Source organism: Alternaria dauci, chromosome 1 (genome assembly GCF_042100115.1).
Source record: "Alternaria dauci strain A2016 chromosome 1, whole genome shotgun sequence".
NCBI lineage: Eukaryota > Fungi > Ascomycota > Dothideomycetes > Pleosporales > Pleosporaceae > Alternaria > Alternaria dauci.
Window position 1 is genome coordinate 2682288 of NC_091272.1, and position 16302 is coordinate 2698589.

At 51.6% G+C, this 16302-nt stretch overlaps 5 protein-coding genes across 5 annotated transcripts; 3 read left to right on the top strand and 2 right to left on the bottom strand.

Moving 5' to 3' along the window:
- Nucleotides 1-4167: 4167 nt before the first annotated feature.
- Nucleotides 4168-5990, top strand: ACET3X_000824 (uncharacterized protein; the record flags this gene model as incomplete). Its single annotated transcript, XM_069448163.1, has 2 exons — nucleotides 4168-4254; nucleotides 4305-5990. The coding sequence occupies 2 exons, from the start codon at nucleotides 4168-4170 to the stop codon at nucleotides 5988-5990; spliced, it is 1773 nt and encodes a 590-aa protein (XP_069311066.1).
- A 318-nt stretch (nucleotides 5991-6308) lies between these two features.
- ACET3X_000825 (uncharacterized protein) lies at nucleotides 6309-7322 on the top strand (the record flags this gene model as incomplete). The annotated part of the gene is made up of 2 exons (XM_069448164.1): nucleotides 6309-6818; nucleotides 6873-7322. 2 exons carry the CDS (start codon nucleotides 6309-6311, stop codon nucleotides 7320-7322), a joined length of 960 nt encoding a protein of 319 aa, XP_069311067.1.
- A 538-nt stretch (nucleotides 7323-7860) lies between these two features.
- ACET3X_000826 (uncharacterized protein) lies at nucleotides 7861-8506 on the bottom strand (the record flags this gene model as incomplete). Its single annotated transcript, XM_069448165.1, has 2 exons — nucleotides 7861-8415; nucleotides 8462-8506. The coding sequence occupies 2 exons, from the start codon at nucleotides 8504-8506 to the stop codon at nucleotides 7861-7863; spliced, it is 600 nt and encodes a 199-aa protein (XP_069311068.1).
- Nucleotides 8507-8745: 239 nt separating this feature from the next.
- ACET3X_000827 (uncharacterized protein) lies at nucleotides 8746-13310 on the top strand (the record flags this gene model as incomplete). Its single annotated transcript, XM_069448166.1, has 5 exons — nucleotides 8746-9055; nucleotides 9108-9211; nucleotides 9264-12118; nucleotides 12170-12710; nucleotides 12780-13310. The coding sequence occupies 5 exons, from the start codon at nucleotides 8746-8748 to the stop codon at nucleotides 13308-13310; spliced, it is 4341 nt and encodes a 1446-aa protein (XP_069311069.1).
- A 370-nt stretch (nucleotides 13311-13680) lies between these two features.
- Nucleotides 13681-15288, bottom strand: ACET3X_000828 (uncharacterized protein; the record flags this gene model as incomplete). Its single annotated transcript, XM_069448167.1, has 3 exons — nucleotides 13681-14649; nucleotides 14703-14764; nucleotides 14826-15288. 3 exons carry the CDS (start codon nucleotides 15286-15288, stop codon nucleotides 13681-13683), a joined length of 1494 nt encoding a protein of 497 aa, XP_069311070.1.
- Between the last annotated feature and the right edge of the window lie 1014 nt (nucleotides 15289-16302).

Here is a 16302-nt window from a genome sequence, read left to right on the forward strand (position 1 = left end):
TCATGCGACGGTCACATCATCTTTCCTCTCGGGTGGTGCTTGCATTTTCACTTGGCGGCGGCTGTATGTTTCTAGTTGATCGTGTCTACGATGGAGATTACTTGAGCCATCGTGCTCAACATGGATACGGCTCCATGATCGATTCCGCGAAAGATTCAGTACAAGGTTCCGAGGATAGCACGGGAGATGTCGTAAAGACAAATGCTTGGGTATGCGTTATGCATTTCGTGTCACCTTTATTCCTCTGTACGTCTTCTATCATCATGGGCCAGAGGCTTTTCAAAATTTCTTGGTTCAGACAGTTTTCATTTGGGGTTAGATCTATTGCATGTGAATCGGCGTTCGAAACAAGAAACAATTACTCGATTTTTCCTTCAATTAGTTTGCCGCTGGTTACCATGCTTCTCCTTGCTATCGTGCTTACTTTCAATCCATTCGCTCTTCGCGTTTATCATGCTTTGCACATCAAGCTTACTGTCATTGGAGCCTGCGTGCCCGCCTTTGTGTCCTCGTACAAGCAACGTGGAACGAACCACTATAGAGTGGTCTGTGAATCACCATCTTGCTCATCTCCGGCAATGGCCTAACTCTGCATCGTGTACTTTGCATGCTATACTGTCGCATGATCAGATGGTGTCGCTGAAGACTAATCAGGGCGTGCAATGAGATGGCGCTGTAACCGAACTTTACCATTATCCGGTCAAGATATCGCCGTGTACGTTCTATGACCCGTTGTGTCTTGTGTCCCAACATCGCCGTGGTTGCCCGACTTACCTACCAGGTCTGACTCAGTTGCTGGTTTATACGTGGTGTTCTTGTTTCACGGATAGATCATGCCCATCTGGGTACGCTCTCCGAGATGCATTGACCGTGCGCGTTTCTAGGCTTGCTGTGGATAGCATGGCTTTGCAAGGTATGCCTCGCTTCCCCAAACTTCTAGGCTTTGGCACAGCATGCTTGTCCATGTCTTCGCGGCGATGATCGCCTCTTCACACCATCACCTGCATGCCTGCCGCCACGTACGCATTGTGCAAGTCAACTGTCCGAGCATCCCCCGGCCTGGAATTTGATCTTGCATCAAGACATCAGACCACAAACCCTCTGAGACCAACAGCGAATTCCCTAGGTGTCACCTCGCTCAAGGACACAGCTCACTCTGCAGTCCCCGGCCTGTGCACTGATTCGTCCAGAGCAGGGGTGTCATGTAGAATATTTTGAACACGAACAGCCAATCGACTGCAGGCCGACCTGTCGCAGAATGTTTTAAGACATTCTGTATTACGCTGGTGATGACGCATATCACCGATAATACTGGCAGGATGGGAGGCCCGTGTCCGGGGGAGTCGATGGAAAGTACCGTTTGGTTCGACTGAGTTTTGAGGCGCACTCTTCGTGTCGAATGAGGAAGGAGCGGAATGTCAATGGGAGAGACGTATGGAATTGTGGCTGCATGATAGTTGTGTTGTTAAAATATATTAATCACATGCCAGAATGGCAGTCAGAGGTTTGCAGACGAGAATCGCGGCATTAGGCGGATGCTCGTCGGTGTGTCAATGGGATGTGCATGCGTGTGGTTGTCTCGCGTGCAGCAAGGTGTGCCTGCAGGTAACTTTGTGTAACGAGAAGTGGCTATCCTAAATGCTGATAGGACCGCGAGAGGACGTATTCGCTGCTCAGTATCATTGAGAATGAGACGAGTGAGGCGTGTCGCCTGTAACTCTGTGTCGTTGATTACAATCACACGAAGCAACTCAGAGACCTTATTTTTGCTTGGTCACTTGAGCGCCGACGCAATGAGAGACGGGGTCAATGTGTGGTCGGCAAAACCTCGCATGACTCTCACCTCCACACACCAAAGGCAACTTACAAGCCTGGAGAGTTGTGCCTCGTGGACTGTTCTTACCGCGGCACAATGGATCAAAGATTCCGATAGTGATCGCTTTGGGCAATGTCATCCGAAAAGCGCATGACTGCTGACGCCTCCCTCTTGGTCACCGGCAAAACGCCGCGCCAGAGGGAAAGAAAATTCTGCAGCAAAACGCTAGGATGCGCAACTCAACAAAAGAGCTGAACATCGGCGACGTTAATGATCTTCGCAACAGATTCCGCAGAATACCCGCCCGCATCAAAATGCGTGCACGTCATGCAAAGTCGCCTACGACACCTCAGGATACGCTAGCATCTCGCAAGACTGCATCTGCAAGATCGCCGTCTAGCGGCACATCAGACCGTTGTCAGACGAGACTACTTTGATGCTCCGAGAGCTGCCCCTTGTTTTCTTTTCTAGGCACGCCATTGCAAACGGCGCTGGGGCAGCGGTCTTGAAAGCTAGCCAGGGGGGGGAGGAGCAAAAGGCGCCGGCTGGCGCGATAGACATTCAACGGTGCCGTCAGCCCATGATCTGACAGCGGAAACTAGCCGGATGGTGTGCATACGCTCGCTGTCCTACTACTGCTGGTTTGAGGCGTGGTCGTGTCAAGGACTGGGTCGCACGCGTTACACGACAGTAGCTGGGGCTGAAGGATTTGGTTCCGATGCCACGAGGTCCTGAATGTGGACGTGCGTCCACTGGCGCTGTGCTACTGTCGGATCTTTGTTGGCAAGCCAAAGCAGCGAGATACGTGAACATGCCAAAGCTGACGGTTGCAGATGCCCATGACAATTCCCAAATTCCACGGGTAGGGTTGGTGACCACTGGGATGGGTGTTTCTTCTGCACCACTTCCGAGCACCCATAACGACAACAACCACCTCTCATACAACACAGCACAACAGCATCCCCTCGTACAAAGGCACACACCAACAGCGGAGTAAGATCCCGTCCATAGGGCCGCCATTGTTGCTTCGCACGAAGCTAATCACGCAACCCTCCCTGCCACATAATGCCACACGTACGGATCGCGTCGCACCAAAACAGCCGACTACCAGGCTTACCTACCTACATGACCCTTTTTGAACCCTGATCCTCCCGCCACGGTGGTTCTGCTGTGAGAGGACAGATACTCTGGTGCTTGATGTGCGTGTTCGTCTCACCGATCAGAAGAATAAAGGCATCAGTCGGATCCGGTCTGGTGTGCGGTATCAACTGGTATACGTTGTCGCTACAGTACAGCAGTCGTGGTAAACAAAGAGAAAATGACAAGACGAGCAATAACGCCGTGCAACATGTCGTGTTGCGCTAGCATGACACTCTACTACCCACCAGCCAGGCATTCTGCAGCGGTTTTAGTTTGCTTGTTTGTTGGTCGCGGGGACTTGGAGCGAAGGATCAGAGTAAGCCCTATAATAGTGGTGCGCCTGGCTGGCTCGGGCTCCCGCGTTATAGTGCTGGTTCGGTTCCGCAGACTCGGAGGCGCGTAGTGTATATAGGGTCAGCCTTGTAGGCCATAGGCATGGTTTTGCTGCTAGAGTGAGGCGTGGGCGCGGGAAGTCTGATCTAGGCTGGATTGCTTCTTCGCGTCGACGGTTTGGAGGCGGCGCATTGCATAGCGGCAAGACTGGGCCTGCTAATGCCCTCCTGGGTAGCACGCGAGCAGATGATGCTCCTTTTCGGTTCGGACGGCGCAGTGTTCGGGTCATCACGTGAGCCATGGCTCGGCCCGGTGATTTTGCGCTACGCAACGGGGAACTTTTCCTGACTAGAATGTCCCACGCCCTCTGCACATAACGAACCGCTCCCTCAAGCCTGATGCTGAACTGTCGTGCGTGCCTTTGGCGATGTACACGAGCGCTCGACGTCCCAACTACCAATGCGCAACGCCTCCGTCGTAATGTAAACCCGCTTCTACAACAGAGCCAGCAACGGCTGCTCTCCACCCGCCATGCCACCAGGACAGAAGAAGAGGGGTTCACAGACCTGAACGAGCCTCGAGGAACATCGCGAAACGAAAATGATCACTTCAAGAATTCGGCTTTCGCAGCGAACCGGAAGAGAAGAGAGACGGCGGCGCTGCGGCAAACGTCTACACCACGTTCAGTCGACGAGACACCCAATCTTGCGGGACTTCGCCGGCGAGACCCATCCATATCCGAAAGTGACTGGAATAGGAGGAAGAGGGAGTTGCGGTATTTGCAGGATCCGCTGGAGCTGGCGACGTTTGTGAGGAATGAGTTGAAAAAGGACAGGGTAGAAGAGATGCTGCAGTTGGTGCGCATGGCGAGCCACTCCATGCTGTGCATTGTCAGTTGGAATCATATTATTGACCACTATCTGGCTAAACAAAGAGTCAATGATGCGATCAAGGTCTACAACGACGTATGCATAGCCTACACCAAGTCATGAGGGGTAATGCTGACCTGCCACAGATGAAGAAACGTGCGCAATTCCCAGACTCCTACACATATACTATACTCCTCAGAGGCCTCTCATGGAATGCGCATACATCTGGCGTTCTCAGCAAAGCCCTCTCCATCTACCACTCGCTCTACGCACCCAATTCACGAGTCGAACCGTCGATTATGCACACAAACGCTGCGCTGAGAGTATGCGCAAGAGCGGGTGATATGGATGCCCTATGGGGCGTGGCTGGGAAGATACCAGAGAACGGGCCAGCAGCAGCCAATGCCATCACATACGTCACCATACTCAACGCAATACGGCAAAGTTTGTTGGTAGACGCGCCCAAAGGAGAGAGCGAGGACGAGACGGCTGCGAGAAAAGAGCGCGGAGTTATGGAAGGGCGCCGCATGTGGGAAGATATTGTCGGGAGATGGAGACGTGCAGATCTCACCATTGACGAAGAGCTCGTCTGCGCAATGGGAAGATTATTGTTGATTGGCAGTCGGCCGCGAGACTGGGACGACGTACTCTCGCTGGTGGAGCAGACAATGGACATACCACGACTCGTTCCTCGACTAGGCTCGGTGGAGCGACGAGACGCCGGCCTTCCACATTTGCGAGCCCCCAACGTACCCGAACAGTATCGTATCGACCATGACCATCTTTCTCCTGATAATGTCCCCGCGCGTGGCGATGAGTTCCTAGCTCTGACGCCTCAGGGCGTGAATAATGCAGTATCGAGCTCCCTCATCTATGCTCGACCAGGCAACGACACACTCTCCTTAGTGCAAGAAGTATGCCAAAAAGTTGTAGCGAACAAGGCAGCTCAGAAATATTGGGATCTCTTGACCGATCCTGCGACATACAAAATCGTCCCCGACTTAAACAACCTCAGCATGCGTTTGCGCAACCTCCGTCAGAACCGCGCCTCTGATGCTGCAGTCCAGCTCCTGCAGCAGGATGTGATAAATTGGGGCATCAGGCCTACACCTGGTACATTCAGGATCGCAATGAGTACCTGCGTCCGCGACAAAAACAATCACAATTCGCTCAGGAACGGAGGCCAGGTCTTAAACATGATGTTTAAGACACTGGAAAATGCAGATCCCAAGACTGTTACTATGTATGCCGGGCTCGCAATCTCTTTCCCCCTAGCCAAAGGCTCGGATTATGTCGACGCACTCACTCTACTGAATCCCATCGTCAAGAACATCCGCCTTCAAATGGGGGTTGGTGCAGGGCAAACCGGGTATGCAGGGCGTCTTGAATTTCGGTATCTGAAGGGCGAAGCGAGACAAGATGCTATCGATGCTCTGAAGAGAGTCCATGGCGTATACGACAAGTTGCTGTTCTCGAATCTAATTGCTGAAGAGCAGAGGAACCCGTTCGAGAGGGAGAGAGCGAGACTCTCTGCATTCATTCAGAGGGTGGTGTTCAAGAGCGGGCAAACGAATGCTGCGGACCATGGGTCACTTGAAGAGGTGGATTCGCATGGATATTCGCGGAAAGAGGACGGACAGGCAGACGGCGGAGTGGAAGCGGACGAAGTGACACAAAGGAACCGAGGAGAGGCCAGACCGTCATGGAAGAAGGAATGGAAAAGGCCGCTGGAGAGACGGTCGCGGCCAGCAAGACCAGAGAAACCCTTCGAGCGAAGGAAGAGATTTACGTCTCCGACTATTGACAAGTCTGGAGACTTGAAGGATATGTAGATACGACGCTCATAAGGGGTTGCGACATGAGGAATGCAATTGATACCTTTCTTGTATAGCGCCAGTGTAGCTTTCAAAGGTGAAAACACGACATCCAAAATAGTGCACTGATCAAATCACTATCAAACTGTCTTCTCGCAATATGCAATTTGCTTCTATCTTGGTCCCCGCCAGGTAGTTTCTCTTGTGAGAGCTGGCACGTGCACGTCCCAAAACTACTCAAACCTCCGCGCCTTCGCCGCACGCCCTCGGCCTCTCACCATCGCTCCTACATCAATCCACGCGCAACCACATCCAGTCTCGGCCAAGCCCTACACAATGGGCAACGACGGTGGATCCATTCCCAAACGTAGCGAACTCGTAAAAGAAGCCGCCAAAGCTCTCACAGCCGCCCAGATCAAAGAGGCGCAAACCGAACAGCAAGAATACGCCTGGTCCACCGACCCCTTGACGCGCAAGCCTCTTTCCCGCCCTGTGGTTTCCGATGCTGCTGGTGTTCTGTACAACAAAGACTCCGTCATCGAGTTCTTGCTAAAAGAGGAAGATGACGCAGAGAAGACGGAGATGAAGAAGATTGCGGGCGTAAAAGATTCGGAATTGGGCACGTTTGGGGATAGGGTCAAGGGTTTGAAAGACGTGGTCGAAGTTAAGTTTGAGATAGAGGAGAAAAATGGTGGTGAGGTACAGAAGACATCAGGTGAGAAATGGAAATGTCCCATTACTGGGGAGAGGCTAGGGCCGGGGAGCAAGGCGGTGTACATTGTTCCCTGTGGGCATGCCTTTGCGGGAAGCGTCGTCAAGGAAGTCGATGAGAGAGTGTGTTTGGCGGTATGTATTCACTTGGTCTACCAATTCAAGACACGACGACTGATTTGCTACCAGTGCAACGAACCGTACGCTGAGAACGACATCATACCCATCCTACCCACCGCGCCAACGGACATTGCGCGATTGAACCTACGTATGAAAACATTGAAGGAAAAGAGCCTCACGCACGCGCTCAAAAAAGCGCCCGGTAGCAAGAAGAAACGTAAACACGGCGATACGTCCACCGAAAACGGCGCCACAAAAACACCACTACCAGATGGAACCAGAAAGGCAAAGAAAGAGGGTGCAGCGAACCCCACAACATCGGCAAACGACGGGATCAAGAACTCTGCCACAGCCTCCCTTACGCGAAAGGTACTTGAGGAACAAGAAGAACGCAACAAGAGGAGGAGGATGGCGCAAAACGACAACGTGAATAGCCTGTTTAATAAGACCGAGCACAAGGCCTCGGCGGGCAACAGTGCGGATTTCATGACGAGGGGGTTCAGCATTGGAAAGAAATGAGCACAAGGCGAGGATAATAAAACCTTTGGGGGCAGACTGCGGCATGACGCATGATGGGCAATTTATACGCATGGAACGGCAGTCTATCGGCAATCCTCACTGTAGGAATAGGTCGCAGTATATAGGCAGAACAGAAATATGATACCCTGCGATGAGATATCGCGTTCCTATTTCGATTGACGAGCAGGGCCAAGTCAAACAAAATGGATACGTGGTGGGCTACCGCCGTCAATATGTGTACTTTTGCATTCTGGTATACACCATGTCCTTCTCTTTGGCATCTTGGTTAGCCTGTATCGCCTATGTATGCCTCTTTTGGGTTTCTGCCGCATCGCAATGTTCCTTCACTATGTCTCATATCAAGCTCCCAAATACGTTGCATACTTGCGCCTGATAGACCATCGCTACACGCGCCGTGAGATCAATGAACGTGACAGGATCCCAAAATCTAAGACGCTCCGTGTGACATCAACACATAGTTTTGAGTGTTTAGATAGAAGTGGTTCTACGGCTTTCGAAGCTATTTGTGCATCCGCCATCACTCCTGTGATGGCTCGGGCTCTATTGTGCTCGCGGGCTTCAGAAAGAATACCTCGCGATAGTATCTTGCTTCCTCGATACTCTCCAGAATATCCGCACGTGCCTCATGCAACATCTTCTTCCTTGGAATCTTCTTGAGGGTATCTTTGGGCGCCCACCTACGAGCAGCTTCCTTGATGCTGCTGACGTCCATGATCCGGTAATGAAGGTAGTCGGTGACGACCTTGTAAGGCTGCTTGACGAGGAAGGACTTGTCGGCATGTACAGAGCTACCGGAAAGCAGAGCAGTACGACGCTCAGGTACAAATCTCTTGATGTAGGCAAGTAGGCCCTCTGCTGCTTCTTCAGCGGTAGTGGCGGAGTCGATGCAGGCTTGCGTCAGACCAGACTGCCCATGATGGCTTGTACACCACTCGCCCATACGATCGAGTTGCTCTTTGTCGTGATGAATGATGGCCTCATAGCCTGCTTCGTCGAGGATGTTGAGGTCTGCATCCGTGACAAATGCGGCAAGAGACATGATGGTGTCATCATCAGTGTTCAGGCCGGTCATCTAGCAGGGTCAGAGGAATACGGGATAAGAGCACAAGTAAGCCTACCTCACAGTCTATCCAGACCAGAGGGGCTTTTGAGACTGACGCCATAATGATATTGTGGTGTGGAAGATGCAGCTCGTTGTGGGCAAGTAATAGAAAGGCCCAATCAGGGTAGCGCCTTGGCGTGATTAATGGGTTGTCGCGTCGCGTGCACGGTCGACTAGCGCGTCGCTCCTGCACTTCAATCTGTCGTCCCGCCAGCCCTCCAAACACGCCCACGACGGCATCAGATACCCAATTTCTCCACTTCGCTTCTTGCTCACATCACTTATCCATTATAATACATCATGTCGCGTGTAGGGAAGAAGACCGGCGCTGCCCTACTAGCGGAATTGCGAGCGAACCGCGCGGCGGGCAAGACGCGTTTGTCCACATACGAAGTCGCCGAAGAAGAGCAATTGTACGACACGGTCGACGAAGAGAGCTACAAGAAAATCGTGCGGGGAAGGCTGGATCAAGATGACTTCGTTGTCGGCGACGAGGGCGAGGGATATGTCGATGACGGCCGAGAGGAGTGGGATGAAGGCCAGGGTCAATACCACTATGCTGCCACAGACAGCGAAGGAGAAGACGAGCGGCCTGCTAAAGGCAAAGCTGGTATGAGATCATGTACCCAGAGCCCACCAACAGTAGTACTAACACGTCATAGCCAAGCGGAAACGCGAAGAAGACGAGGAGAAGCGAAAAAAGATAGACAATGGCATTAGCAAGTACTTCAGTGCCAAGAATGCTGCAAAGGCACCAAAGGCGAAGGTAGGCTCTTTGGATGCATGATTTCGTTCAGAGCCAATGCTAACACATCCAGCCTGTTGTCACTGCAGCCGACAAAGACTTCATGGAGGACCTACTGGGCGAGATCGACACAAACCCCGTTCCCTCCTCGAAGAACCGAATGCGTCCCGTCAAGACCGAGGCACGAAGGAAAACACGCGTGCTGTCACCTCCTGTATCAGAGAACCGGTCGGCTGCGGCAACGAAGCGGACCAACGATTCAGACGCACACATGCCAGACACACCGCCGGCAGCGAGTGCATACGTCGATGACGACGATCTTCCCATACTGGACGACGACCATCCTATGAGCGACCTTCCACTACAATCATCACCCGTTGCCAAAGCCGTAGAACGAAGAGCACATCCTGCGATCAAACAAGAAGAGGAAGAAGATGACCTCATGGAGGTGACTCAACCCACAACACATCTTGGTGTGCCAACAGCCAGCGTCAACATGGCCGGCAGACGACCGATATCGAAGATCAAGAAAGAAGACCACCCCGCACCCGCCAGCTCACCTGCTGGACCTTCCACAGGACCTGTCGATGCCTCTTCGTGGAACGATGTTACTAGCAAACTCAACGTCATGAGTAGTCCTGCTCCTGCAACTACTGGTATGGGCAAAATACAACCACATAATGCGCTGGAAGAGGACGGCAGCTTACGCATGTTCTGGATTGACTACACTGAAATCAACGGCAGCTTGTGCCTGTTTGGTAAAGTCAAGGACAAGAAGTCAGGCAACTATGTCAGTTGCTTTGTAAAGGTCGATAACATCCTCCGAAAGTTGTACTTTCTGCCCCGGGAGTACCGTCACGTCCGAGGAGTAACCACAAACGAGGAGGTTGGTCTGAGTGACGTATCGGACGAGGTGGACTCCATCATGAGCAAGCACCGCGTAAACTTGCACAAGATCAAGCCATGTACCAGGAAGTACGCTTTCGAGCTGGCCGACATACCCAAAGAAGCCGATTACCTCAAGCTCCTTTATGGATATGACAAAATGCCATTAGCGTCTGATCTGAAGGGAGAAACATTCTCACATGTTTTTGGAACCAACACCTCGCTCTTCGAGCAGTTTGTTCTCTGGAAGAACGTCATGGGACCATGCTGGCTCAAAATTGACGCTCCCGACTTCGCTGCTGTTGCCAACGCTTCTTGGTGTAAGCTCGAAGTCTTGGTGAGCAAACCCAACAACATCACCGTCACGAGCGCGTCGGACAATTTGGACGCGCCTCCGATGACTCTTATGAGTCTCTCCCTGCGAACTGCTTTCAATGCCAAGGACAACAAGCAGGAGATCTTAGTGGCCAGTGCTATGATCTACGATAACTTCTCTCTGACTGACACTACACCCGTCGACCAAATGCAGTGCAAAAGCTTCACGATCATGCGGCCGAATGGCTCTGCTTTCCCAATAGGCTTCGATAAAGAAGTTGAGAAAGTGAAAGGCAACATGTACATGAAGAAGACAGAGCAAGAACTTCTCAGTCTGCTGATGGCGATGTTCCAGCGGCACGATCCGGATGTTCTTGTCGGCCATCGCTTAGACGATGTCGATTACAGTGTCTTGCTAAGCCGTCTGCGAGAGAAGAAGACCCCGGGATGGCACCGCATCGGACGGCTTAAGAGAAGCGATTGGCCTAAGAGTATGGGCAAGGGCGGTGGCAGCTTCTTTGCTGAAAAGCAACTCGCATCTGGCCGCTTGCTGTGCGATTTGGCTAACGACCTCGGAAAATCCCTCATGCCAAAGTGTCAGTCATGGAGTCTTAAAGAGATGGTTCAGCTTGGACTCAACAAGCGACGTGAAGAGCTTGATAACGAAGCTGCACTGAAGACCTGGGCGACAACAAAGGAGGGTCTTCTCAACTACATTAAGCACTGCCAAGCTGATGCGTACTTCATCGCTGCCATTGCGATAAAGGTGCAGATGCTCCCACTCACCAAGGTTCTCACCAACTTGGCGGGTAACTCATGGGCCCGAACACTGAGTGGAACCCGCGCAGAGCGTAACGAGTACATTTTGCTGCACGAGTTCCACAAGAACAAGTACATTTGCCCCGACAAACAGTGGGGCAAGAGCAAGGTCAAAGCTGAGGAAGAGGGGGCAGAAGGCGAAGAAGGTGCGGACGCGAAAAAGAAGGACAAGTTCAAAGGTGGTCTCGTTTTCGAACCCGAGAAAGGCCTCTACGACAAGTTCATTCTGGTCATGGACTTCAACTCTCTCTACCCCAGTATTATCCAGGAGTTCAACATTTGCTTCACGACGGTGGAGCGATCAGATCTTTCAGAGGACGACGACAAGGTGCCAGAAGTCCCCACAAACCAAGAGCAGGGTATTCTGCCTCGTCTTATTGCTACGCTTGTCTCGCGTCGTCGCGAAGTAAAGAAGCTTATGAAGGCCAAGGATGCCACACCCGACGAGCTGGCCACCTGGGATATCAAGCAAATGGCGCTGAAGCTTACTGCCAATTCTATGTACGGATGTTTGGGATATACCAAATCTCGATTCTACGCTCGACCACTCGCTATGCTTACGACATACAAGGGTCGTGAGATTCTTCGCAAGACCAAGGACATGGCCGAGGAAAAGGCACTGCGCGTAATTTATGGTGATACCGATTCCGTCATGATCAACACCAACGTCGACAACATTCAAGATGCGCTGAAGTTGGGTAACGAGTTCAAGAGGGATGTCAACGACAGCTACAGACTCTTGGAGATTGATATCGACAACGTTTTCCGTCGCATTTTACTGCATGCTAAGAAGAAGTATGCCGCTATCAACATGGTCCCTGTTGATGGCAAGTACATTGAGAGACTTGAAGTCAAGGGTCTCGATATGAGACGCAGAGAATACTGTGCCCTGTCGAAGGAAACGTCGACGTAAGTTTTGCCGTCGCGAACGTCTGGTATGATTTGCTAACAAAGCTGCAGGGAACTGCTTAACTTCCTCCTTAGCGGTGAAGACCCCGAGGTGGTCGTCGAGAAGATTCACAATCACCTCCGTGAGCTGAGCAAACAGATGCGCGAGTACGCCGTGCCAGTTCGGAAGTACACCATATACACACAACTTGGAAAGAACCCCAAGGAGTATCCCAATGGTAACTCGATGCCCTCTGTCCAGGTCGCACTTCGCCTTCAGGCTAAGGGCAAACACGTCAAGGCCAAGGACGTCATGAGCTTCATCATTACTGGTGAATCGTCTGGTTCAGCCGAAAGCGCAGCAAAGAACGCTTATCCAGTTGACGAAGTCCTGAAAGCCGACAGTGGACTGAAACCAGATATCGATTACTACCTCCATAAGCAGATTCTACCACCGGTAGAACGTCTCTGCGCCCCTATCAGTGGAACCAACGTCACTCTCCTAGCGGCATGTCTTGGTCTCGATACTTCCAAATATCGCGTTAGCACCGTTTCTGGAGGCGCACAACAAGACACTGAGATTTATCCTCTTGAGTCGCAAATTCCAGATTCCGTACGTTTCCAATCTTGCTCACCACTGTGGCTGCGCTGCCGGGAATGTACAACTGTATTCCCATTCCAGGGTCTCTCTTCGACATCACCAACTGCGGCATCATTGCAGACCGTTTCGCACAGTGGTATACAATGTCCCGCTGAAGGCTGCGGCAAGCTGCTACAAAACATCAGCGTGGTAGCCCAGCTAGAATCTTCCATTCGTCAAGTCCTCGCCTCATACTACGCCGGCTACGTTCTTTGCGACGACCCCCAATGTTCAAACCGAACGCGCAGTATATCTGTCTACGGACACCGTTGTCTTGGTCCGAAGGGCCTCGCTCGTGACTGCTTAGGCAAGATGAGCTACGAGATCAAGGAACGCGATGTGTGGAACCAGCTGTTGTACTACCAATCATTGTTTGACGTCGATCGCGTCGGCAAGATGGATGGTGGTGTGAAAGCAGAAGACATGGAGAGGAAAGAGAAGATGAAGGTGCTGGCGGAGGTCAACAGGGAGAGGTTTGGTACGCTGAAGGGCGTGGTAGAGCGATGGCTGGAGAGGAATGGAAGGCAATGGGTACAGATGGACAGTTTGTTCTCTTTCGCGCTTAAGGCTTAGAGTTTAGAGTGTTTGGATACATGTCGGGGCATTTGGCCCAGACGAGTGTTGGTTTTTACCTGATTTTAGATCATGACCATATCTACTGCATCGTGTTGTTTATGACGAGCAACTATACTGTTCAACCTCACAACAAATGCACAAAGCAGAGTGAGAGACTTGTGAATAGTGCTTCCTACATCCTACGCAGTAAGAATATTACAGCTTCATCTCAACTATATACTTTCAACACATAGTGTTCCCTTGGATCAACCTTTTGAAAACGACGTGATGAAAATTGCTATTGCTTGGGTATACATATTACTAGTATTATAAATTAAATCGCTCTCAAAAAATGAGTAAGTACAGCGTAACATGTCGCACTGAACAATCATACATTCGCGATTCCTTCAGGGACTTTGCTGTTGTGTGCACCCTTCTGCCCAGCGCCCTTCACGGCTATACGACAAGCTTCATGGAAGACAGTGATAAAGCGATGGATGTCGTGGAAGGAGTTGTACAGTGGTGCGGGCGCCACGCGAAGCACGTCAGGCTTTCTTTCATCGACTACCACGCCACGTTCTTCGATGTAGTGTTGGACTTGGTCTAGCAGTCCTGGGTTTAGAAGCACACTGAGCTGTGCACCACGCTCTGCAGGATTCGCAGGTGTGATAATCTTGTAAGGTGGCTCTCCTCCATTGTACTGTAGTAGCCGCGCTTCGAGGTATGCAGTCAACCGGAGACTTCGCTGTCGTAAAGCGTCCATGCTCGTCAAAGCAAAGACATCCAAGCTAGCCATGACAGATGTCATGTCCAATGCACTGGGGTTGCTCAGTTGGAAGCCGCTCGCTCCAGAGATTGGCACGAATTTGTTTTCCATGCGGAAGCGACTATCTTTATCACTTCCCCACCAGCCGCTTAGTCGTGGTCGGTAGGTAAGCTCTGTTGCGTTACTCGCTGCGCCATTCGTGCCGTCCACTCTTCCATGCCTTTCGTGTACAAACAGTCCACCAATAACGCCGGGGCCACCGTTCATATATTTGTAGTTGCACCATGCTGCGAAATCAACATTCCATTCGTGCAGCTTCAGTGGCACGTTTCCAACTGCATGGGCAAGGTCCCAGCCTACAGTGATACCCAGCGATCGGCAGTGGCGGGTTATGAGCTCTATATCGAAGAACTGGCCCGAGTAAAACTGGATACCAGGTAACAAGACCAGTGCGGTCGTCGGCGCATGTTGCGATATGACTGAGAGTATATGTTCGTTGGAAAGGTAAGGCGAGGACGCAGAGGGCGGATCGATGGTTATGAGTGCAGATGGATCGAGGTTGTGGTGAGCGATCTGAGACAGAGCGGCATACTGCAAAGAAGTCAATATTGGAACGCGCTGGGCGCATGTTCGCATAAGCTTACATGGTCACTAGGAAATGCCTTCGCCTCAATGATGATTTTGTACCGGTCCTTGGTCGGTCGGTCTAAATGTGGGTGTACACAGTCAGTGCATGCCTCACATGCAGTTTGTATAGGGACACTCACAGAAGCTCGCCATCAGCAAATGCAGGTTTGCAGTCAAAGTTTCCATTATGACGACTTCTGTGGGCAGTGCGCCGACTATCTTCGCTGTCTGGCCTTTGATCGCGTCGTCGATGTGTAGCCATGGCGGCAATCCTCCCTCGTAATCCGTGAAATGCCCAAACACACCCTTGGATGCCCAGGTATCAAGGTAGCGGTTGATGTATTCCTTTGTTCTTCTTGGTTGAAGTCCCAACGAGTTGCCGCAGAAGTAAATGGATTCTTCGCTGTCCTCTTTGCGCGTAGTGGCAGCCTGTCCGTTTGGCTGAAATCCGAATTTTTTGTTCTTCAAGTCGCCTTTACTTGGAATCACAAATTCGTTCCTCAACTTGCTCAATCCATCCTTTTTGTCTTCGTTCCTCGCGAACTCCTCGGAGCAAAGTTCCGCGCGTGGAACTTGGAGATATGCGTTGTAGTGATTCGGCATCGTCGCTGGTCATGTACAAAAGACTACCAGGAATGGAACAATGAGAAACTTATGCAGAGATGATCTGGCGCTATAATTGAGCGTTCACGCACGAGAAGTAAATAGCTCAGGTGGGTAAGACTGGAACAGTCTGGTAGCTCGTACGATTAATGGTGGCGGCACATGGTGGGGGGCCTTTGCCTGACTAAGCGGTCTAGAACTCTTAGTTGATAGGCGCGTCTGATTGGATCTCGTTGGCCGTGACATTCTTAGCTATGACCTCAGACTCGTGAACCTTCGTCTCATCACAACCTCGATATCGCAACAATGGCGTCCCCTTCAACCATGTGCGCATCGTGCCTGCGGATAGTGAGGAGGACAATGACAAAAACACCTGCCCATCCTACAACAGCCGCGATCCAGTCCACGCGAGCCTACAGCAGGGTGACCTCAGGCGCCACTTCGCAGTCGCCATACCTCGACTTTCTTGCGCCTTCATCTCCACGCGGCATGCTCAGGAATACTCTAGCACAGATATCTTCATTCCCAAAACGACAACAAATACCACGACGAAGTCTCGCCACATCATCCGACGCCTCCACCGCAAAACCCGCCCGACCAATCCAAAACCCACGTACCGATGACTCCGGCAATCCCATGTTGATCTCCATAGCACCTCGTGCATCGAATCGGCTGCAGAAGATCTCTACAGGCGACAACAACCCAAACCTCGCATTGCGCGTAAGCATCGAGAGCGGCGGATGTCACGGTTTCCAATATCTTATGGACCTGACGGACTTGTCAAAGGACCCAGCGACCGAGGAAGACACCATATTTGAGGGGGAAAAGGGCGAGAAGATTGTTATAGACGAGTCTAGCCTGGAGCTGCTGAATGGAAGCACGGTGGACTATACGATGGAGTTAATAGGGAGCCAGTTCAAGATTACAGGTATACCGGGGGCAACGAGTAGTTGTGGGTGCGGGACAAGTTTTGATATCAAGCTGTAAGTTGCGCAGTGCATGTAAGACTGGCAC